The sequence below is a fragment of the Muscardinus avellanarius genome (assembly GCF_963383645.1).
Source record: "Muscardinus avellanarius genome assembly, chromosome: 1".
Taxonomy (NCBI): Eukaryota; Metazoa; Chordata; class Mammalia; order Rodentia; family Gliridae; genus Muscardinus; species Muscardinus avellanarius.
Window position 1 is genome coordinate 181,712,293 of NC_137786.1, and position 24,165 is coordinate 181,736,457.

At 45.8% G+C, this 24,165-nt stretch overlaps 1 protein-coding gene across 1 annotated transcript; it reads right to left on the reverse strand.

The window, feature by feature from the left end:
• Positions 1-5,549: 5,549 nt before the first annotated feature.
• Positions 5,550-6,924, reverse strand: CAVIN3 (caveolae associated protein 3; the record flags this gene model as incomplete). Its single annotated transcript, XM_080719766.1, has 2 exons — positions 5,550-5,951; positions 6,535-6,924. 2 exons carry the CDS (start codon positions 6,922-6,924, stop codon positions 5,550-5,552), a joined length of 792 nt encoding a protein of 263 aa, XP_080575892.1.
• Positions 6,925-24,165: the final 17,241 nt, after the last annotated feature.

The window sequence follows — 24,165 nt, forward strand, 5'->3', positions numbered from 1 at the left end:
CCCCTTCCCTGGTTAAAACATATGTACACAAGCTAAAAAAAAAATTCACAAAAGAATAGCCATGACTTGAAGGAGAACATCAAGGGAATCACTTTATAAAACAATACTATTTGGCCTGGTGAAGATATATATATATATATATGGTACTGAGGATACCCAGGGGCTTTCTACCTCTGGGCTACACTCCCAGACCTATTTTATATTTTATTTGGAAACTGGGTCTCATTAAGTTGCTGAGAGCCTCACTAAATAGCTAAGGCTGGTTTCGATCTTTCATGATCACCCTGTCTCAGCCTCCCAAGTACTGGGATTACAAACGTGCGCCACCACGCCCGGCTTTGAAGAATTCTTTTAAGAGAAATCTTACATGGGTCAGTCCTGTGTGCCCTCATGAAATTAGACTCCACTGACATAGACACCACAGGAACACAGGAACCTTGTTGTGCAGAGGCAGATTTTGAGTTCAGTATAAAGAGAAGTTTTTGGTCAAAGTTGTTCTGAAAATAGTGTGTCCTAAGAGACAGTGAGTTCTAATCCCTGAACTTTCTGGGTGTTGTTGTTGTTGTTGTTGTTGTTGTTGTTGTGTGTGTGTGTGTGTGTGTGTGTGTGTGTGTCTGTGGTACTGGAGATTGAGCCCAGGGGCATCCTATCTCTGAACTACAGCCCCAGTTATATTTTATTTATTTGTGTATTCATGTATTTATTGCGGTACTGGGGTTGGAACCCAGGGGCATTCTACCTCTGAGCTACACCCTCAGCCCTAGTTTTTATTCCTTATTTTGAAACACGGTCTCACTGAGTTGCACAGGGCCTAAGTAGCTGAGGCTGTCTGTGAACTGTGATCCTCCTGTCTCAGCCTCCCAAATGCTGGGATCACAAGCGTGCTCCACCACACCTGGCTCTCGGTCCTATTTTATTTAACAGGATCTTGCTAAGTTGCTGAGACCCTCAAACATGAGACCCTCCTGTCTCAGCCTCCCAACTACTAAGATTACAGGCATGTGCCACCATGCCTGGCTGTCCTAGGACTTTTTCAAGTACAGCCAGCTAAGAACAGGCAGCAAGACAGCACAGAATGTTTTACTGATGAAAACGCAAGTTGGACTTGATGGCTTTGAGTTCTCACCAATGCTGAGGTTATACGATTCCTCCCTGTGCAACAAAGGAAAGCCAATACTTACTTAGAAAAGACATCTACTACCATGAATGCACATATTCTTACCCGTGTAGGACAAATTCCACAGTAGAAAAATGGGTGTTCTGTGTTAAATAATCTTGTCTGGAATCTTTACCCATTTTAAGCTGCTGAGGCTGGCCTTGGTCCTCCTGCTCAGCCTCCCAAGTACTGGGATTACAGGCATGCGCCACCATGACTGGCCTCTTCACCCACCCAGGGATCTGCTTTCGATTTCCCTGCAGATGTTGTTGCAGGATGACATATGTTCTAGCTGGCTGGCTACATTATTCTAGTCACTTGGCAGGTAGGTTTCTTAAGCAAATTAATGAATCCAGCACTTGAGTTAATCAGTGTTTTCTAAGCTTGGTTATTTCAGATAAGCCTAATCATGCTGGAACAAAGAATATATTTGTACTTCTGCCTGAAGAGCTAAACCAAAGTCTGAGGCTTAGTGGTCCACCAGTGCCTTCCACCTGCGCAAAGCAGCTGTCTGGGTGGGGCAGGTGCTAGATGACAGCTCACATTCTGTATCAGCATCTGTACTTCCTTTCAGTCATAATCATATTAATAGTAATTAGGGCAGCGACACTGAAGAACATAATGTTACAAATGGGCTATTAAGAAATTGAACTAATTGTGTTTAACTTGATCTTTTTATTTGCTGTAGAGGAATCAGGAAGAAATAAAAAATGGCATTCCCTTTCCCCTTGGAAATTCACCAAGCCTTTGGGATTGTAGGATATTTTACATGGAAAACGTGCAGTTGGGGACGGGAGGAAGGGTTGAAAGGGAAATCAGGTAGATTCCAAAGGATTTGGAAAAACAAGAATCTATTTTTCCTGGAGATAGAAAAGTGAGGCTGCTCATACCAGCCCCTCAGAGATGGTAGAATCTTGAAGGGAAGCTGCAGCCAGCAGGAGAAACCTGAATGTCCCCAGAAGACCTGGAGCTACTGCAGAGCTTCCCTCCCTGGAAAGACCCCGGCCCCCCACACCCACTCCACCCACTTCCCCCAGTCCCAGGGAAGCTGGGCGGACAGAGCTAAGGGACCTAGAGGACAGCGCGACACTGACACCCAACAGTGCCATCATGTGGTCAGAAGGAGCAATAGCAGCAGGCTGGAAAAGCTGAGCGATGGAGAGGGAGTGAGCTTCCTGGCATAAATGTGCAATCTAGGGAAAAGGACGGCAACTGAAATATTGATCGTGAGCTTAAACTCCCTCAACTGAATTTGTGAAAATGAAAAAAAAGTGTAACTACTTGGACTCAAGTGTCAAGGAGTTCTTCACTCCTGTAACTCTGATCCCATTATTAACCACCACCATCTTCATCTGAAGTACATTCCTTCTGTCTCAGCCTCCCAAGTACTGGGAATACAAACGTGCACCACCACACCTGGCCTCCTCCTAGAATTTAACTTAACAAGAGCAAGCATCTTGTCTTTCCTATGTGCCACTGTGTCCTCAGGGGTGTGTGTGTGTGTGTGTGTGTGTGTGTGTGTGTGTGTGTGTTTACTACGGATTGAACCCAGGGCCGTTCTACCTCTGGGCTACATTCCCAGCCCTATTTTTTATTTTTTATTTTTTATTTTGAAGGTCTCATTAATTTGCAGAGGACCTCACTAAGTAGTTGAGGCTGGCTATGGACCCATGATCCTCCCGCCTCAGCCTCCCAAGTACTGGTATCATAAGCATGTGCCATGCCCTGGCTTTGTCCTCAGCTTTTAAAATAGTGCCTGGAGCTGGGTGTGGTGGCCTATGCTTGTAATCCCAGAATTTGGGAGGCTAAAACCAGAGGATGGAGGTTCACAGACAGCCTCAGCTACTTAGTGAGGCCCTCTGCAACTCAGTGAGACCCGGTTTCAAAATAAAGAATAAAAAATAGAACTGGGGATATAGCTCATAGGTAGAATGTCCTTGGGTTCCATCCCCAGACCTGCAAATATATATATATATATATATATATATATATATATATATATATATATATATAGTAGTGCCTGGAATATACTGAGCTCAATAAAGTGTTAAATGAGGATATAAATAAATTCAATCTGCAGTACTGCAGATTGAAGCCAGGGGCATTCTACCTCCAAGCTACACCCCCAGCCCTATTTTTTTTTTTTTTTTAATTCCTTATTTTGAAACAAGGTCTCACTAAGTTATGGAGGGCCTCACCAAATAGCTGAGGCTGGCTGCAAACTGCAATCCTCCTGTCTCAGCCTCCCATGTACTGGGATTGCAAACATGCACCACAATGCCCGGCTATAAATCTGAAATTCATTGAGCAGAAACTACATTCCAGGAACTGTGCGAGGCATTTTATTTATGCCACATAATCCCTAAAATAGTCCAGTAGGGAATATCATAATCCCATTCTACAGAGGAGGAAGCTGAAGACCCCAACTTCTGATCACCGAGCCCTACTTCCCCCTCACTATCCCTGTCTTCCATCTAATACTGTCTTTTCCAAGAACACTTTCTTAAACATCCACCACTTTTTCTTCTTTGGGTTTGGTCAGTCACCCTTCCCTCTTTGCCCTCAAAATTTACCTACATACAACTGGATGTGGTGGCTCACACTTGTAATCCCAGTACTTGGGAGGCTGAGACAGGAGGATCGCAGGTTCATGGCCAGCCTCAGCTACTTAGTGAGACCCTCCTCAACTTAGTGAGACCCTGTCTCAAAATAAATAAAAAGTAGGGCTAGGGTGTAGCTCATAAGTAGAATGCCCCTGGGTTCAATCCCCAGTGCCGAAAAAAATTAAAAACTACATATAAACTGGGCACAGTGGCACATGCCTGTAATCCCAGTACTTGGGAAGCTGAGACAGAAGGATTGCATATTTGAGACAAGCTTAAGCAACTTAGACTTTCAGCAACCTGCAAGACCTGTTCCAAAACAAATAATAACAAATAACAAACAAATAAAACAAAGAATAAACCAATAAAACAAATATAAAGAAGGTTGGGGGTATAACTTGGAGGTAGAATGCCCCACAAAACAAACAGCTACATATAACTATCACTGCATTATAATAATTGTTATTTATATCTCTTTCTAAACTCCTACTTCCTTGATGGTGGGGATTGTTCCATTTTGGTGTTGACCCAACATAAGGCCTGGGACATAAATGGTATTCAAAAATGTCTTTCTATGGCAGTGACTGAATGAAAGTGTAGGTCACCATACTCCCCATGCTAGGCACATCCCCTCACTTCTCACCTTCTATTGTGACGATCTTGCTTTGCTGCTGCTGGAAACTATCCACCACCCCTGATGAGGGTTTGCTGTGTACCAGGCACAGAACATGGCGTGGGAAATACGATGACTAAAACAGACCCTTAGCCGGGCGTGGTGGCACACGCTTGTAATCCCCGCACTTGGGAGGCGGAGACAGGATTTTCGCGCAGGTTAGAAGCCAGCCGCTCTGGTTTAAGAGACCCTGTTTCCAAAAATAAAAAAGTATAAAATAGAAGCCGGGCGTGGTGGCGCACGCTTGTAATCCCCGTGCTTAGGAGGCTGAGACTGGAGGATCGCACAGGTTCGAAGCCAGCCTCAGCTACTTAGTGAGGCTTTCAGCAACTTACTGAGACCCTGTTTCCAAATAAAATATAAAAAATAGGTCTGGGAGGATAACCTGGAGGTAGAAAGCCCCTGGGTTCCACCCCCAGTACCACCAAAAGGAAAAAAAAAAAAAGGACTGTACTAGATGCAAAAGGAAGGGGAAAAAAGGAAGCTAGATGGATGCAGTCAGAGGTGGAGCTGCACACCTGTAATCCCAGTACTTGGGAGGCCAAGACAGGAGGATCACAAATTCAAAACTAGCCTCAGCAACTTAGCAAGGCCTTCAGCAATTTAGCAAAACCCTGTTTCCAAATAAAAAATAAAATAGGGCTCAAGGTGTTGTGTGGAGGTAGAATATCACTGAGTTCCCAGCAACAACAAAAATAAATAAGAACAGTTGTATGGCCCCAGAAAAAGTGTTTAAGAAGCAAGTAGCTGGCAGGATGTTTCTATGTCTCGCTGGAGGGCAGCCCAGAATTCCGTGGCAAGTGGCGAAACCATTTGGCTTCCAAGCCCCATTCCAGCTTCCAACACTGCCTAGTCCTAGTACTGCCTTCCCACCCCACCCGGCCCTCGCCCTTTCACACGGAGTCTGAATTAGATGAAATTATTTTATTGATGGTGAGTGCTAGTAGGTGTGAGCAGCTGCTTCTCAGTTAGAGGACACGGGGGTACTAGGTCTAACGGGCCAGGAAGGGAAAGTGGCAGTGGCAGCAGGATTCCTCCTTATTTGGGCATGGCTGCTGCGCTCTGAAAGCATTTATCTAGGGCCCAGGCCTGGGCCCGAGGAGGACAGGCAGCACCATCAGGCTGCACTCTCTGTTTGGAGCACAGCGGCCTCAGCAGCCCCGGGTTTCTCCGGATCTTCCTCGGCGCCGGGAGGAGGCTCGGGCTCCAGAGCAGACTCCAGCTTAGGCTGGGCCTCTGGCTGGCCTTCCGCGCTCCGGCCAGGCCCCAGGCGAGGCGGCTTGACGGGCGTGGGCGATGGCGCTGCAGGACCTTTCCGGCCCGAAAGGGCCCTTCGCAGGTTTTGTACCTTCTGCAAACCCGTGCGCCGAAGCCGATGAGCCCTGGACTCCACAGGCTCCTCGTCCGAGCTCTCTCCAACTTCTGCCTCTGGCTGCTCGGGGCCCTGCTCCGACTGGTCCTCTGGACCCAACAGCTCTGGCACCTTCTGGAAGGCTTTGGCTGGGATTTCGGCTTCCTCCTGCAAGTGAGAACACAGCATTGACCCTGGCAGCCCCTTACCCTAGACCAGCCAGAGATGCACTCCTCAGTGACACCCAGGGAAGCCGCCCCCCTCTTTATCTCCGCAGCTCAGCCCAGTAGGGGAGAAAAGGCAAGCGTGGGAAGGTAGGGGGAGGGCGGCAGCGATTAACTACAGAAGTTTACGAAGCAGGGGAGACCTTAACAGGGAAGGAGCTAAAAGTCAGTGCGCATGGGCGAGAACTGGGGGAGGCGGAGAACTACCACGGAATGCACGTCCACGAACGCCTCTTACTTTCTTCTAGGGTTGGGCTGGACCAAGCCCTGGCGGCGAGCCTGAGCTCCCGCTGGGCGGGCGTGGATGGGCCAGGCGGGCGTGGAGGGGCCAGGCGGGGCTCAGGGTGCGAGGGCGCGACGGGGCTGCCGGGTGGGAGGTGGGTGCGGCTCCCGCAATCCTTCCCCAGCCGCGGGCGACTCCTAGCGCGTCCGGATTGTGGATGTGCTAGGAGGAGCCGGGGCGCCCCCGGAGGGTGGCCCGAAGGCGGGAAAAGGCCCCAGGTGGGGGGACGCCTGAGGTCACTGACCTTGAAGAGCAGGACGTGCAGCTTCCCGCGCGCCACCAGCAGCCCGTGGTTGGCCTCCAGCCGCTGCACCTGGGCGGCGCGGCGCGCGGCGCGCTCCTGGGCGGCGTCGGCGTGCGAGCCCACGCGCTCCGCCTTGGCCAGCAGCTGCGCCAGCGTGTTGCTGGTGGTGTCGTGGCTGCGGCTCAGCGCGCCCAGGCCGCTCTGGATGCGGCGCACCGAGCCCGCCAGGCCGCCCTGCCTCTGGGCGAGGCCGCCCTGCCGCTCCCGCAGCGCCTCCAGCATGGTGGCCAGCTTCTCCAGCAGGGTCACCACGGTCACGGCGTGCACCGGGCCCGCCGGCGGCGCCCCCATCCCCGGCCCCGGCCCCGGCTCCAGCGCGCTCTCCCCCATGATGCCCGCCGCCCGCCGGCTGCGCTCTGCGATGGGGCCGCCTTTCCCCGGCTCCTCCCCGGCTCCAGCCGTGACTCAGGCGGGCGGAGTTGGCCTTCCCAGGCGGTGGGAGGGCGGGCGGGAGGGCAGGGGGCGGGAAGCCCGCCGCCCGCCGGGTCCTGGGGCAGCACCCGGCGCCTGGTGCTGCGTCCCGGGCATCCTTGGAAAAGCAGGGCCCAGCATCGGCCTGCAAACCCTCCCCTTCTGAATTTGAGTGTTCCTCTCCGCTCTGTTCCCTGCTGTTACCCTTTCTGGGATATACTCTCCTCACAGCAAAGAATGAGTCACAGGAAAATTCATTTCAGGCATCCAGAGGGCTGAGAAACCACATATGTTAGCTCAGCAAAAGGATAGCCAAAGGGGCGTCTGCCGGCCCCTCCTGGGCAGGCCCCAGGCTGGGCGCGCTGGACCAGCGGCCCTGGAATGTTCAGCCACAGGTCTGGGGCTGCCTAGGCCCGAGGCGCCGCTCTGTGACTGGTCTGGCTGTGAATGTGAGCAGCTGGCGGGGCATTCTCTGGCTTTTTCCTGATAGTCATTGCCAGGGCTTGGTGGCAGGCTTTGCAGGCTTTTGTTTCTCTCATTTTCGTCCTGTCTGGCATTATCTTCTTTCTCTACTTTTGCTTTGGGCTTCATAGATACAAATCAGCCCAGATCCTACACCCCAAATTCTGCCTTCGAAACCCTTAAAAGGATTAGAGTAGACCAGGCCTATAATCCTAGTACTTGGGAGGCTGAGACAGGAAGATCACAGGTTCAAGGCCAGCCTCAGCAACTTAGTGAGGACCTTCAGCAATTTAGTAAGACCATGTTTTAAAATAAAGTAGGGGTGGGGTGTAGCTTGAAGATAGAACGCCTCTAGGGTCAACCTCCAGTACCCTCCCCTTACCCCCTCAAAATAAGGTTAGAGTAGATACTGGTGGTACTGATACGTCTTTATTTTGATGGAGCTTGGTTATGGCTGCTTCCACCCCCAAATAGGAGAGAATACCTGCTGTGAGTGAAGGTGTGAAATTGCTGTTGTAGAGGGGAGAGAGTGAGCACGGAGGGGTGAGTTAATGATGTGAATCATGACTTTATAGCAGCATTACTTTGGAAAACCTCAGGCCTTGGCTTTAGCAAGACAGAGAGCTGATTGTAGTCTCAGAAGTCCAAACAATACATTGATCCTGACGGTCTTTCTCCCTCTTCTCCTCACCCTACCTATGAGATCCCTGGATAACAACTTTGGAAGAAACTTGTGCCACGCTAGGGATAGTTATGAGAGCCTGAAAGAAACTAGGTCTTATTGACATAGAAGTGTAGGGGTGCTAGAAAGCAAGCTGGAAGAAGCGCTTTTCTCCCCCAGCATGAGAAGTTAACTAGAGAAGTCTTCTCCCATATTAGGATTAGAAATAAGGTATTAGAATATAGAGTTAAGATATAGAAGTAAGGTAGGATTGGAAACAGAATGAAGATCCGTAAGCCCAGCTGCCCAGGTTGCAGGATTCAAGGACCAGGGTAGGGGACCCACCAGGTCAAAGCCTCTAATCTCCAGCTTGCCGGCCAAGGTCTTTGTACTTGGGCCCCATCCCCATATCTCTGAGCCAGATCAGCACTCCCACTCTGGCCTGGGGAACAAGGCCATGCTAATCTGCTCTCCAGGCAGATTCCACAGCGCAGAGATTAAGCCTGGCCCAGCCAAGGTGGGTGGGAAAGGCAGCCCTAGGGAACTAGCACATACCATAAGGGAGATAAGCAGTCTTTAGCAGGCTCTGCCGTGTGTGGATGCATGTTTTGAAATTATTGGTTGTACTTGCTTGTCCTTGTATCTGATTGGTTGTATTCTAAGGTTGATGGGCTCAGACTTTTGGCGGGCTCTGATGTGTGTAACCACTCCCCTCCTGGGGCTATAAATTCAGACCTTGGAGCGAGCTCTGGGTCGAAACCTCGACCATTTAGTGTCTTGGTCTCGACCCCTGGCTTGCCGGGACAGAGCTGCAGCACAATAAACCTCGCTTGCATTTTACATCTCTTGTGAGTCCTTCATTATTTGGGTTGGTGGGTGATTCTCGGACCCTTCAGAAGTACAGCAGAGGGTGAACATCTGATGATGTTAAGTTGGCTCCTGACCCCTCCGCCCAGGCTATGGAGCCTGGTTCTTCTACTTAGCACAAGAGAAAATGAGCTCCACTGAGAATCTAGTGGGAATCACCATCTCTTCCAGTGTATCTATGCTTGCCCAGAGAGGTTCCCATTAGGAATATACAGTTAATTAGAATGCTTTCCGACTGAGCAAACAAAAAATTCAATTCAGGCAGTTCTTAGTAAGAGGGAACCCAATTCAAACATAACTTTAAAATGCTGTTGGTAAAGCAGTGGTTAAGTGTGGGTCAGTCACAGCTCCAGATCTGGCTCTACAGGTCTCTAAATTGTGCACTCACTCTTCCCCACCCCAAATCCAGGCACACAGGTGTCAGCTTCATTTTCAGGATGGAAGTAAGGTAGCTACTGTGATTTCAGGCCTCCCATCTTTGTATGATTTCTAGAGAGAGAAAAGACAAGACCATCTTTTTTATTTTCATTTTTAATACTAGAAATTGAACCCAGAGGCATTCTACCTCCAAGCTACACTCCAGCAGCTCCATTTTATATCTTTTTTGGAAACAGGATCTCATTAGGTTGCTGAGAGCCTCACTAAGTTCCCGAGGCTGGCTTTGAACTTGTGATCATCCTGTCTCAGCCCCAGTACTGGGATTACAGATGTGCACTATGATGCCTGGCTCAAGAACTGTTGGGGTCTGCTCAAACTTGCCCCCGCTAGCCCAATTTGGTAATGTTGAGCCTTATTGGCTCAAATAATGCTTCCGTGCTCGTGAACCCCTCGTTCATTGGATAATGATTGGCTGCAAGTTATGTGCTTTGCACATGCAAGAGTGACCTTTAGCTTGATAGGTTAGAATAGTTTCCTGTTGGAAATCCCCTTGTGGTTTTTTGCTTTAAATTGGGTTGCCTGAGAGAAATAAACGAGATCCTGCTTGACACGACTCCCGGCTGGTGTGTTTCTGTTCCATCCGTTGGCACTCAACTTTCATGCTAAGCCCCACCACTGACAGGCTGGACACGTCAAAGTACATCTTAAAATTTAGAATATTTGTTTCCCAGAAACCCCCTACATACACACACCTTTTCCACTTACCTTCTACTGGGTTACATGGCCATTTCAGAATCAAATTCTGTGGCTAGGAAAGTGTTATACATTAATAGGCTCAGGTCTGAGTTCCTTAACCAATTTCTGGTATCCTTAAAAGAAGGGAAGAGATACCTATAATGATTGGAGATGTCAGCATGGGTTCTTGTTCTTAGCTAGTTTAAAAAAAAAATAGCGAGAACTATACTGCTGCGAGCTTAAGCAAATTTTATTATTAGAAAGATAGGAAGAAGGGAAAGATAAAGCACTGCATCAGAGGGACACAGTGGAGTGCCTTGGAAATAAGACTCTGAAGTTTTTGAGCACAGAACAGTTTTTATAAGGATTCATTATCTCCCATCCTGCTTAACCAATAGTCTTTCAATTTGCCCCTGACTTGATGCAGGTGTGGGTCTGCCCATTATCTCCGGTGCAAGCCAAGATGTGTTACGTGATTAACAAAGTCAGAGGTCACATGATATATGCCCTCTCTGACTAAGGCCTGGAGCATCCATCTGCATCCTTGGGGTGTTTTAGCCTTTTTTTTATTTCTATCTGCTAGAAGTTATTTATTATATAAATTTGCCTTTAGAGAATGGAGGCCTTGGACTACAACTCTTTTGTGTACTTGGTAATCAATATAAGGTTCTCTTACCAACTTTAACATTCCATGTTTAGCTGGAATGTTAAGATTCCATGTTTAGCTAAATTTTAGCTGACCAAGATCAATGTTGGCGGCAGCTCTTGGCTGACAGCTTAGAGGAAGAGAAAAAGATTCTATTGTTTTGCTTAAGTATGAAAGCTTATTATTATTAGCCATTAATACAGCTCTTATTAACAATCAATACAGGCTCAATCCCCATCAGCACCCAGGGAGAAGACCATGTGGTGATGGAGGCAGAGACTGGAATTATGCTGCCGCAAAACAGAGGGCATAGAGAGGCAGACAGAAGCCACGAGGCAAAGAAGAATCCTCCCTTAGAAACATCAGAAAGAAACCTAGCCTCACCAGCACCCTGACCTCAGATTTCTATCTGGCCACTAGTACTGTGAGAGGATCAAAGAACAAATCTCTGTTGCCCTCTGCCACCTGGCTTGTGGTAATTGCTTTTGGTAGCTAATAAAGTCCCCAGCTTACAATGGCAGCACCTGGGATTTTTCAACATTATAGTATCATCATTCGTAGAAACCACACTTCAGATTTTGACTTCTGATTTTTTCCCGCCCCAGGCTCTGATACTCATTATGCTGCAGCTCCTAGGCAGCCAGGTTACCCTAAAGGTAAACAACTTATACTCTACAGTATAAGAAAAAGTGGCTCATACCACCCCAGGTGGGGGGGGGAGGTAACTGGGGGCATTGAATAAAAATAAGGGGGTGGCGGAAGTGCCCAGTAATTTTTTTTTTAAGGGGGCGGTAAGCCAATAAGTTTGAGAACCTCATCTCTACAGTGTGTTGTGTTACTAAACTGTTTCTGTAGGTTAGGTGTTTAGATGCATTGTACACATGATACATTCAACTTATGACAGGTTTATCAGAACATAACCCATCCTAAGTCATCTGGATACCCACTGATAAATCACATCAATATCACAGTATCCCCTTCCCCAGGATGGCCCACCTAAATGACCATGCCTGCCTCGATCCCCTGCCAGTGAATTCTCTGGATGTATGAAATTCTGCTTTGGAAAAGTTAATAAAACCTGGAGACTCCAAATTAAACATAGACAGTAGTGATCTATATACAATGAGTCTCAACAAAAATTAGTGAAATGCTGTAGTAAGCCTTCCCCTTTTTCAGTGATCGCATACTAGAAATAAGCATTGGCACCATTAAGGAAAAAAATTCAAGCCGGGCACATGCTTGTAATACCAGTCTTGTGAGGCTAAATAAGAGGATTGCAAAGCCGGGCATGGTGGCACACCCTTGTAATCCCCGCGCTTGGGAGGCTGAGACAGGAGGATTGCATGGGTTCGAAGCCAACCTCAGCTACTTAGTGAGGCTCTCAGCAACTTAGCAAGACCTTGTTTCCAAATAAAATATGAAAAAGGTCTGGGAGTATAGCCTGGAGGTAGAAAGCCTCTGGGTTCCACCCCAGTACCAAAAAAAAAAAAAAAAAAAAAAAAAAAAAAAGAGGATTGCAGGTTCAAGGACAGTCTCAGCAAAAAATATGGCTTTTATCCACCTAGCAAGACCCTGTTATGAAATAAAGATAAAATAGGTCTGGGGATGTAGCTCAGAGGCAAAATGTCCCTGTTTTCAATCCCCAGTGCCACACACAAGAAAGAAAGAAAGAAAGAAAGAAAGAAAGAAAGAAAGAAAGAAAGAAAGAAAGAAAGAAAGAAATTCCACCAGGCCTTCTCTCAGAGCTGGGCCTACCAATAATAGATCTGCCTAACAAAGACCTGTTCAAGGTGGCCCTCTTGAAACGGGGGTTTTTTGAGAGAAAACCCAGGCGAGTTCTTGTCTACGAAGAGCGAAGAATGACACCCGCAGACCTCAGGAAGGGGAGTAAAAGGTTTATTGGAAGCAGCAGGGAATGGGGCAAGGGTGGCTGAACACCCCCAAAGGGGCTGGAACTCTGGGTCCAGCAACTGCCTTCAGGACAATACTTGTGAGTAGCCCAAGCCGAATTGCCTTCAGGTACAGGCTGCTTTCTTCCGGAGTCCACACGATCTGCCAGAAGGGAATAGAGAAAAGTGGCCGAACACCCCATAGGGGCGGTCGGAACTCCGGGGTCCAGTAGCTGCCTTCAGGGTCACTACCCGAGTGTCGCCCGAGCCAAGTGCCCATCAGTTGCCAACTACTTTCTCCCAGAGTCCACGCGATCTGCCAGAAAAGAGGTGCAGGTCACCCCTAGGGGCCTGGTCAGCCATGATGTCCAGCAGAGGCCTTCAGGTCACTACTCGAGAGTCGCCCGAGCCACGTGCCCTCAGATGCACTCTGCCTTCTCTCAGGGCCAACACGACCTGCGAGAGAGAACAGCTCCCCAAAAGGGGAGGGGGTCCCGAGCGGGATAGTCCCTGCTTTTGCCATCTGACTGGCCGATGCCTGACGCTTGCAAGTCTGACGCTTGCAAGTCCGTTTGTGGTTAGGGTGACTTTGAGATTCCAAGGAGAATTTGCATAGGACATTTGCAAGTTCTTTGAAGGGTCTCCTTTCAGGAATGCCAGACTTGCTCTTGCTCCGTGGGTTTGTTGATTAGGAAACTCAGGATGGCTTTGTGAAGCTCTGGCCTTCTTATCTCCTGAGCCTTTGGAATTTCAGGCATTTGTCACCCCTCAGGAAACTCAGGAAATTAACTTTTTTCTACCAAGGCCTTTTCCCTATCTGCCTATTTCCTTTCTGTCTCCTCAATCCCCCCTTCCGAATAGGAAACCCTAACTGCCGTTAGGGAAACGGGGCGATGACCGCTCTTAGCGACTTCCTGCTGTAAGGGGGCGTCGTGGGGCAGCAGCAGTTAGGACCCCATCGGAGGTGGGCAATCTAGACGGCCATGGTAGACTGGGGCTTGGAAATTTGTGAGAGGCTCCATTTGAAGGACCATTTGTAGCTTGAATTTTTCTAAATGAGAAGAGATGAATTTGGTTAGCATGTTAAGAAGACATGGACCAAAGATGAGAATGACAAGTAACATGATTAAAGGGCCCAGAAAGGGCAGCAGCCACGAGGTAACGGATGGAAACATATTTTGGATCTGTTCCCATATCTGGGTGACAGATTTTGCAGCTCGTTTTTGTAATCACTGAGCTTGTCTTAGAGTGTCCTCAGTTTTAGTTTTACTGTTCCTGAGGAGTTTATATGTAACAGGAAGTATTAGCAATAGCATAAACTCCTCCTTGGTCAGCTAATAATTGAGGGCTAGTCTGATTTAAAATCATGTGTTCCAATGAGTCTAAGGGTCTTTGTATCTCCCTAAAATTTAGTCTAGTGTCACTGGCCACTGGAGTCACTGAGGTAGTTAAATTAGCCTCTGAGGCTGCGTTTAGGGAGATTCCTGCTCCTAAACCAGCAACAATTTTTAATATTGCCAAAGAAGTAATATCAAAGACAATGGATATCTTATTTGTTCACATACCTTAAAAACTGTATCATAGTATATTTTGTTGCTGAACTCTTTTTTGGGAATATATAAACAGTAGGTTTATTAGAAACCTCCATCCTGTTAATAATCCATCTTTATCACATATGAAACAAACATTTTACAGACATTTTTTGCAACCTATCATATCCCTTCTGCAACTTACTTTAGCCTTCTTGTCTTATTTTGGTCCTTTCTTTTCCATATGGGACAATCTTAGGATAAAACTTACAATCAAACAAATATTCCATCAATATTTTATAACTAGCTTGAACCCTCTGGCTTTTATCTGGTCCTTTATTTTCCTTTGGGACAACCAGGATAAACCTTACAATATGCTTTCTTAGTCTCACAAAATTTTTTTTCTCTGTATTCATCAACATATGCATTCTCTACATCTGTCTTTTGTTGTTATATATAAGCAAACCCAAAAGAAGCATATCATTTAATGTTGTTTATATATCAGCAATAAAAAATCATTTAAAAGACTTAGGAGTCACTTTAAACCTTATGTATTTAAGAACATTTCAAAGTATTGTACTCCCCATGAATACTTATTATTTTTTTTTTTTGTTGTGGGGGGGAGATACTGGTGACTGAGTGCTGGGTCTATTGTTCTAGATCCCCCTTGGTCTCTGGGTAAGAGATAATTAGTAAGATATTACAAATTTCTTTGGCCTTGGGGTGCTGTCAACCCCAGATACAAAACAGAAGAGACAAAGCAAACAGAGGACTAAGCCTTGTATTAAAAACCAAGATTTTGCCTGTCACCTCAAGAGCTACCCAGGCTTTCTCCAAGCTGGTCAGAGGGCTGATCAGAGGGGCCTTGCCGAGCCTTGGGCATCCTTAATCCTCAGCTTTGAGGGTAGCCACGTTCCGGAAGCAGACACTTTCCTTCGAAGATGAGGGTAGCATGCTTGCTTTTTAGAGGTGGCATAGCCCAGATGCAGATGGGACTCCTCTCAGGGCAGTCCTTGACACGACACCCAGGCACCTTTGCCATGATGGCAGGTATAAGGCCTTTAGCTCTTTCCCTCACTGTATGGGAAGCCGTTGGTATCTTGAGGGGGCAAAGACTTATTACCCAAATGCAGGGCTATTAAATGAGCTTGTCCCTGTGTCTGCACTTGTCTCCTTATTTCTGTTGTTGAGACATCCCAAAGGTCAAACTTAAAAGCTGATTAATGGGACCATTCATTCCAGAGACAAGATATGTATCTCATTTTTTGTTAGATCAAACATAATAGCCAGGTCTATATATCTATAAAGGTTTTTTGTACATTGACCCATTTTTTCACACTGACCTTCCTCTGGTAGTCCATTGACCCATATTGGACTACATTGGTAACTATAAGTCTATGTGAGCTAACAGTATTGACAAAAATCAGATAGTTTTATTTTTTTAGATGAAAACATTAATAATTTTATAATTTTAGAGAATAACCTTAACAATTAAAATAAATGTGTTACCTGACCGACCATCAGCTGTATTTTTTATACAAGAAGACATTTACTCAATCAGGACAAACAGATGTAAACCAGGTCTTAAGGCTAAAATCTCTGAATGAAAGACAAAAATCTTATTGGTCAGTTCACATACAAATAAAAACTTATACCTTTAACCTTTAACTTTTGATTTCTGAAATCTTTTAACATATTTAGATGACTCTAGTTTTTAGATATAGACATAATTTGTTTACTTATATTTACCCACTAATTTATCCCTTCTTAATAACCAGCCAGTGGATTAAATCATCATTTTAACAAAACAAATCTTTAGAATGACATTACAATTTAAACATCTATTACCAGGAAGACAATATGATGGTAGTTGTTTTAACCTGAAGAAACCAAAGTATCTTAATCTTTTAGTGACAGTTTTGAAATTAACAAACTTAAACTGTTAGCAATTTAAGCCACATGAACTGAACTAAGGTGTTTTCTTAGTTTTGTTTTACTCACTTAATAAACATTTAACAAAGTTGTCCTTTAAGAACAAAAGCTGCTGGAGACCGAGCCTCCAGGATCGAACCAGTATCAAGAATAAGCCTTCAGATGTAGGCCAAACAAAAATCTTTTTCTTTGCCTCTGAGCCATCAGGCTAGAGCTATAATTTTGTTTTAAACATTGACCTTGGTTAGACAAATCCAACCCTTAGTCTAGTTAACACCAAGTGTTAAAACACAAACCCCTGCATTTAGAAAATCTATCATATAAATTGTTATAACAGTTTAGGCTAAAGATAAAAACAAGCTGTATTAGTCCAATATTAATTACCAATTACACAAAGGAATTTTAAAGTCTCTGTATCTTGTAGGACCATATCTCTGTATTTGAAATTGCCATTTAAGTCAAAACAATTTTTAATAGATTTAAACCTTTAACAATTTTGAGCAGCATCTAAAATTGCCCTTCTCTCACTAGTTGTGAGAGTTTGATCCATTATTAATCTCACATCCCTCCAGGAAAGATCAAAGGTCTGATTAACTTTCTGAAACTTCCCAATATATTTATCTGGACCACCTGAAAATTCTTCTAGATCTGCCTTAATCTGTCTCATATCTTGAAGGGAAAAAGGGGACCTGTACCCAAATAGTTCCTCCAAGTTTATCCCCAGCAGGTACAGCTTGGAGGGTGTAAAGGATGCCTGTGTGTACCCTGAGCATCCAATACGACGGGGTATAGGCCTTTTCTGATCTAGAGACCCTGTGTAAGGTGCTGAAGGAACATTGGGTATATTTTTCTCTTTTTCTGGGGGTGCTACTGGCATTTGAGTTGTTCCAACCAGTGTATTAACATGCTGTTAATCTTTCCTTAAAGCCAGGAATAGTTGCACATAAGTCAGTTCAGCCCATTTAGCCTTTCGCCTGCAAAAGGCATCTAAGATGGTATCACAATTTGTACTTTCCTCAAGGGGAGGGCAGCTTCTACCATCTCCCACCTGATAGAGGCCAGGCAAGACTGGAGAAGAAGGCCAAACGCTTCTTCCTCAATGTCTAGGGATAAGGATCCCCAGCTATCCCGTACGCAATCTACTGGGGGTGCTGGTGAGCTTTGGAAATGGGCGATTTCCCATCAGAAAGACAGGGGAAAAAATAATGGCGTCCCATAGTTTCTCCCACCATCGCAACATTCCCAGAGCGTCTGCTGGGCTCGCATATCGTTTCATGCATGGCCATAAACGATGATGCTTTAGCCTACCGGGTTCTATCCATTCTCTACCGGCGTGGCTGGAACTGGCATCCGTCGCCACCATTAGACGCCCGGGCCTAATGGCCGAATGTCAGCAAGCTGTGCCCAGCACCCTGACAACCGTCGGCACATGCCGCTGTGCATGTACCCCTAGTGCCTGCCTGTGGGCCCTAAATTCTCAAGAGAAGTTTAGCTGAATAAGCCTGGTTCTGCCCTAGCTGAATAAACCTGGAACCTTTCTTAGTTGAGGGGAGGGCTCTGAAGGGAATCCTGGCGAGAGTCTGCTACATTTCACGTCCCCAGCTTCAAACTTTGTTCCTTCTAAAATAAGTCTGATGTTGAAGCACATTTTAAGTTACTGGATCTTTCCCTTTGTCTATTTCTTTGGAGAGGGATTTCTGATATTATCTGTGAGCTACATTTTCTTTCAAAAGTACAAGGCATCTCCACTAGGATCGAGTAAAGGCACAACTAGTTAATCTCCGCTCAGATGGAATATTACTGAAATTTTGAGCGGCTACAGAAAACATCCTACAGAAAAACACTAGGAAACCGAGAGATTCACGCAATTACTCACCCCTCCGTAGATGATGTCTCGGTGGGACCTCCAAAATGAAGCGGGGGTTTCTTGAGAGAAAAACCCGGCGAGTTCTTGTCTACGAAGAGCGAAGAATGACACCCGCAGACCTCAGGAAGGGGAGTAGAAGGTTTATTGGAAGCAGCAGGGAATGGGGCAAGGGTGGCTGAACACCCCAAAGGGTCTGGGACTCTGGGTCCAGCAGCTGCCTTCAGGACAATACTTGAGAGTAGCCCAAGTCGAATTGCCTTCAGGTGCAGGCTGCTTTCTTCCGGAGTCCACGCGATCTGCCAGAAGGGAATAGAGAAAAGTGGCCGAACACCCCATAGGGGCGGTCGGAACTCCGGGGTCCAGTAGCTGCCTTCAGGGTTACTACCCGAGTGTCGCCCGAGCCAAGTGCCATCAGTTGCCAACTACTTTCTCCCAGAGTCCACGCGATCTGCCAGAAAAGAGGTGCAGGTCACCCCTAGGGGCCTGGTCAGCCATGATGTCCAGCAGAGGCCTTCAGGTCACTACTCGAGAGTCGCCCGAGCCACGTGCCCTCAGATGCACTCTGCCTTCTCTCAGGGCCAACACGACCTGCGAGAGAGAACAGCTCCCCAAAAGGGGAGGGGGTCCAGAGCGGGATAGTCCCTGCTTTTGCCATCTGACTGGCCGATGCCTGACGCTTGCAAGTCCGTTTGTAGTTAGGGTGACTTTGAGATTCCAAGGAGAATTTGCATAGGACATTTGCAAGTTCTTTGAAGGGTCTCCTTTCAGGAATGCCAGACTTGCTCGGTGGGTTTGTTGATTAGGAAACTCAGGATGGCTTTGTGAAACTCTGGCCTTCTTATCTCCTGAGCCTTTGGAATTTCAGGCATTTGTCACCCCTCAGGAAACTCAGGAAATTAACTTTTTTCTACCAAGGCCTTTTCCCTATCTGCCTATTTCCTTTCTATCTCCTCACTCTGTCTCTAAGATGCCAAGAGCAACTGGGTGCTGCTTTTACTTTAAGTGAGAGCAGAAAGGAAACCTCTGAAAGAGAGGGGTCCGGCTACAGTGCCTTTGGTAGTACTATTTTGCATCTTGTTTTCTTCTATTCTCAGTGGTCAGGTGCCCTTACTACATAGTGATGCAAATAGCCTCTGAAACAAAAGTGGCAAAGACACTGTAGGAGGAGATGATTGTGTGCCCTTAGATCTAGGGACCAGGAGGGATTCCACAGTCAAGGATTACCTAGAGTAGTACTTTAAGCTCGAGACAGGTAATTAAACAGTGTAATGCCTCTGTGACAAAGAACAATAGTTAACAAATGCTTGGGCTTTAGAGTCAGCATATGTTTCACTTTGGAATCTTGTTTTTGTTTGTTGTTTGGTTGGTTGGCTGGCTAGTTGGTTGGTTTTTTGATGCTGGAAAACAAACCCAGGGCCTCACTCATGATCACTTTACCACAGAACTAAAATCCCAGACCAGCACCTTGGAACTATTACACATTCTATATCCCATGTTATAAACCACAGTTTGGTCGGCTTTACTTAGAGGTGGAAAGGTGTGATACCTTTCCTTGCCTGTCATAACAGGGCTGATGCCCCAAAACAAAGGACAGGTTAATAAGAAAAAGACATAACAAAATTATTTAACTAAAATTTTACATGACACAGAAAACTTCAGAAAAGAAAATCTAAAGACCCAGGGAAAACTGTCTTTGTGTGTGTTTAGATTCAACAAAAAATGGACGGCTGTGCAGAAATGTGATTGGACCAAGGGTAGGCTCTAATGGCACCAGGATGAGGAAGAAATCCAGCAAGGCCTGTCTGTTCGGCTTCTTCTTGGCCTCTTTGGGTAGCTTTTCTTTCTCCTGGGTAAGGGGCAGAATTTCCTCAGAATGAGAAAGAGAGAGACAGAGAGACAAAGATTGAATTCAGAGACCTTTCTAGGTTTTCTGGCTTTCTTTGGGAGTGAGGTATTCTAGTTTCTATTGTTACGGATTTAGCGCCCTTAGAAAGAGGGAAAGCTGGAGCTTAGAGCACAGCACCGCGCCACAGAGTGACATCGTGGGATGACCCCAAACAAAGTCAGCCCTGCGTGGGCGCCAGATATGTTATGGTCTGAGAGAGTATGGCTGTGGGAAAACTGTTCCCGGGGACCCCGGCTAGGGTCCCGGACACACTTTCCCCCAACCCATAACAAAACCCAAAACGACCAAAAACAGAAAAACCGCGGGTTCTTGTCCTAAGCTAAGAATAAATATGCATAGCTTGGACAGTTGCTGAAGATTTAAAGTCTATTAAAAAGATAGAAATACAGAAAATAGTTACAGCCCCATGCCGAAATGGCATGAGTGGGGAGGGTGGCCCGGGCCAACTCACCACTCCCAAGATACAGCACGTGGACCGGAAATTTTATATCCATGACCTCCATCTTGTTTACGTAATTTTGACATGGTGAACGTCCCTGTAAGGTACCTCTCCCAGCAAGGTGTGGCAAGGTGTCTCCTTTCATGAAGGTCGACCCTTCCTACCATTTTAGCTGGCTTATCATGTAGATCTGTCTTTAGATAGAGAAAGGCCTAGTTCTCCTCTCCTATTGACTTGTTAATTACTTTTAGCTATGTTGATTTACATTGGAATAGTTGCCTGCTTTTAGGCAGAAACCAAGTCCTGGCAGAGATTTGCCCCTCACCCAATTTTTAAAATATTAATAATCATAGCTTTCTCAAACCTTCCTAGGCCATTCCCAATACTGGTACATCTATGACTTTCCTCTGAAAAGAGGAATCCTGACTTCTGGGAATCACTGCAGGTGAGCAGAGGGAGAAAGATGGCAGCCAACAGCAGGCCAGGAGAAGGTCAGAGAGACCTTGCTTTGAGATCTTCCAATCTCCTTAGTTCAAAGCATTCAATGTTCAAAGCAATATACTTTTGGGAGCCACTTTCTGAACCTCAGCATAACCCTTTTGACCTTAGAAATCAGAAGAAAAGATGAATTTGAGGTCTCTGATTTCTGCCTCCCACCAAGATAATTTGAGGAAGCATGGAAGAGAAGAGGGCAGATCCTAAGTAAAAATATAGACATATTGAAGAGTTTGGAGTAAGGTAATAATGATTGCAGTAGCTGAGAATTCTACTCCTTTTGAAAGATTGCTGCTGGCACATGCCTGTAATCCCAGTACCTGGGAAGCTGAAACAGGAGGATATTAGATTTGTGGGCAACAGCATGCAATAACTTAGCAAGATTGTGTGCGCACACGCACGCACACACACACACACACACACACACACACACACACACAGGAGGCTGAGACTGAAGGATCTCAGGTTAAAACCTCAGCAGTGTAGCAAGACTCTCAGTAACCTAGAGAGGCTATGTTTCAAAACAAAAAATAGAAAAAGGCTGGGGTGTAGCTTGAAGAAAGTAGAATGTCCCTGGATTCAGTCTCCAGTACTGCCTCTCTCCCCCCAGCGCGCGCACATACACACACACACACTACTTCTGGCTTACTACTGGATACTAGTGAGAGATTTGCTGGGTTAATTGTGTATTGGAAAGCCTTTGTCTCACACAGCGGTACAGCCTAGCAGTCTCTGATTATTAAATGGAACAAAAATCTAAAAACAGATGAGAGACATCTGAGTTCATTATACAAGAAACATGCCTGACTTTGAGCATCACTTTCAGATGCATAGACAAACTGGGGCAACATCCAGGGACTTAACCTTTGACTCAAAAGTAACAGCATGAGGCACAGAGAGAACCACCCGCTTAGCAGGGAATAAGTCCCAGTGGACAGGCATCACCTTCCACCCTTTGTCATAGATATCCTGTCTGCGGAAGGGGTAAGGCCGCTTCACACAATAAGGGAGCTCAGTGCCACTGGTAATTAAGAAAGCTATAAGTTTGAGACAGCAGGACACAAGAATTTGTACTGACTCTAGAAATTAAAATATCCAAATGTATGGAAAATCCCAGAATGGCATAGTATGAACAAGAGGTTTGGGAAGCTTTTTTTTTTTTTTTTTTTTTTTTTTTTATTTTATTGGTACTGGGGATTGAATCCAAGGGCATTCTATCTCTGAGCTACACCCTCAGCCCTATTTTATTCTCTATTTTGAACAGGGTTTCACTAAGTTGCTGAGGGCATCACAAGTTGCTGAGGCTGGCTAGTACCCAGTGATCCTCCTGTCTCAGCCTCCAAAGTACTGGGATTTCAAGTGTGTGCCACCACACCTGGCTTGGAAATCTTTTAAATGCAAGAATTAGACACACTGTTTACTCAAATGATTGTTTTTGTATTTGAGATTTTAATGGATTCAACAGTTTCTTTTTCTTTCTTTCTTTCCTTTTTTTTTTTTTTTTTTTTGGTTCTGGGGATTGAACCCAGGGACATTCTACCTCTGAGCTACACCCCTAGCCTATTTTTTATTCTTTATTTTGAAACAGGATCTCACTTAGTTGCAGAGGGCCTCGCTAAGTAGCTGAGACGGGCCACAAACCTGCATTCCTCGTGTGTGTGTGTGTGTGTGTGTGTGTGTCTGTGTAAACCAAAATAATTGTGGACAAAAAAATAATGTAACAACAAGCAAATTATCCAATATGTGATACATGGATATTTTGTCTAAGGCACACTATTTACTAAATTACAGCCCTATGCCTCTGAGACTAAGACCAAGGTTTCCAGGAGCCCAGAATTTTGGAAGAAGTAATTGCTGCTAGAGCCAATTGTCAAGATGTGGGTGTTGGACTCCTCCCCAAAAATGTCATGGGACATTCCAAAAGGCAGAAAGTCTGGAAACTGTTACTGAATAGACTCAATTGAATCTTTCTGCAGTCTAAGGAAGTCAAAGCACTCTGACAATAGGGAAACCTAGCCTAGGTTAGAGCTCATGTTTTTAGACAAATTACTGAGAATCCACCATTAGAGGGCTGAAAACCTCTGTTTTGAGTGATATGACATTTTTCAACTATAGTAGCTGATCCAAGCAAATCTTTGCCACCACATGATAAATGACAGAGCAGAGCATTTGGGAATGGTGCACTCCATGTATTATAGGCAGCCCTGGTTTTGTTCTTGTTTTTGTTTTGTGGTGCTGGGGATTGAACCCAGGCCTCTTGCATGCTAGCCAAGCACTAACTACTGAGCTAGATCTCTGGCCCTTTTTAACTTTGAGACAGGGTCACTAAACTGCTGAGTTTGGACTTGAACTTGTGATCCTCCTGCATCAGCCTCTCAAGGAAGGATTACAGATGTATACCCACACCCAGTTAATAAGCATCCCTCTGAACTGGGAGATAGATGGGAACCCAAGACTGGCTTGAACAACATTTCATAAGCACCAATTCCAGGCAGGTGATGACATAAAGAAAGTTATAACTGGGTGCAGTGCAGTGGTGTTCAACTGTAATCCTAGCTACTCCAGAAGCTGAGGCAGAAAAATCGCAAGTTTAAGGCCAGCCTCAAAAATTGAGTGAAATCCTGTCTCAAAATAAAAAATACCTCAGTATACCTCAGTATGGTAGAGTACCTCTGGCTTCAATCCCAGTATTCAAAAAATATGTTTTAACTGTTTTTGCAATATTAGGGGTTGAATCCAGGGGAATTCTACCTCTGAACTACTTTATTTTTTTTATTCTTTGAGACGGTCTCAGTAAGTCACAGAGGACCTCACTAAGTAGCTGAGGCTGGCCATGAACCTGTAATCCTCCTGTCTCTGCCTCCCAAGTACTGAAATTAAAAGCATGTGCCACCATGCCTGGCCTTTTAGTTTAGTTTTTTTTTTTTAAAAAAAAAAAAAAAAGAAAAGTAAGCTGGGCGTGGTGGCGCACGCTTGTAATCCCAGCCCTTGGGAGGCTGAGACAGGAGGATCGCCCAAGTTCAAAGCCAGCCTCAGCTACTTAGTGAGGCTCTCAGCAACTTAGTGAGACCCTGTTTCCAAATAAAGTATAAAAATAAGTCTGGGAGTATAGCCCAGAGGTAGAAAAGCCTCTGGGTTCCACCCCCAGTACCACACAAAAAAAAAAAAAGAAAGAAAGAAAGAAAAGAAAGGAAGGAAGGAAGGAAGGAAGGAAGAAAGGAAGGAAGAAAAGTATAGGCCGGGCATGTTGGTGCACACTTGTAATTCCTGCACTTGGGAGGCTGAGACAGGAGAATCGCACAGGTTTGAAGCCAGCCTCAGCTACTTAGTGAGGCTCTCAGCAACTTAGTGAGA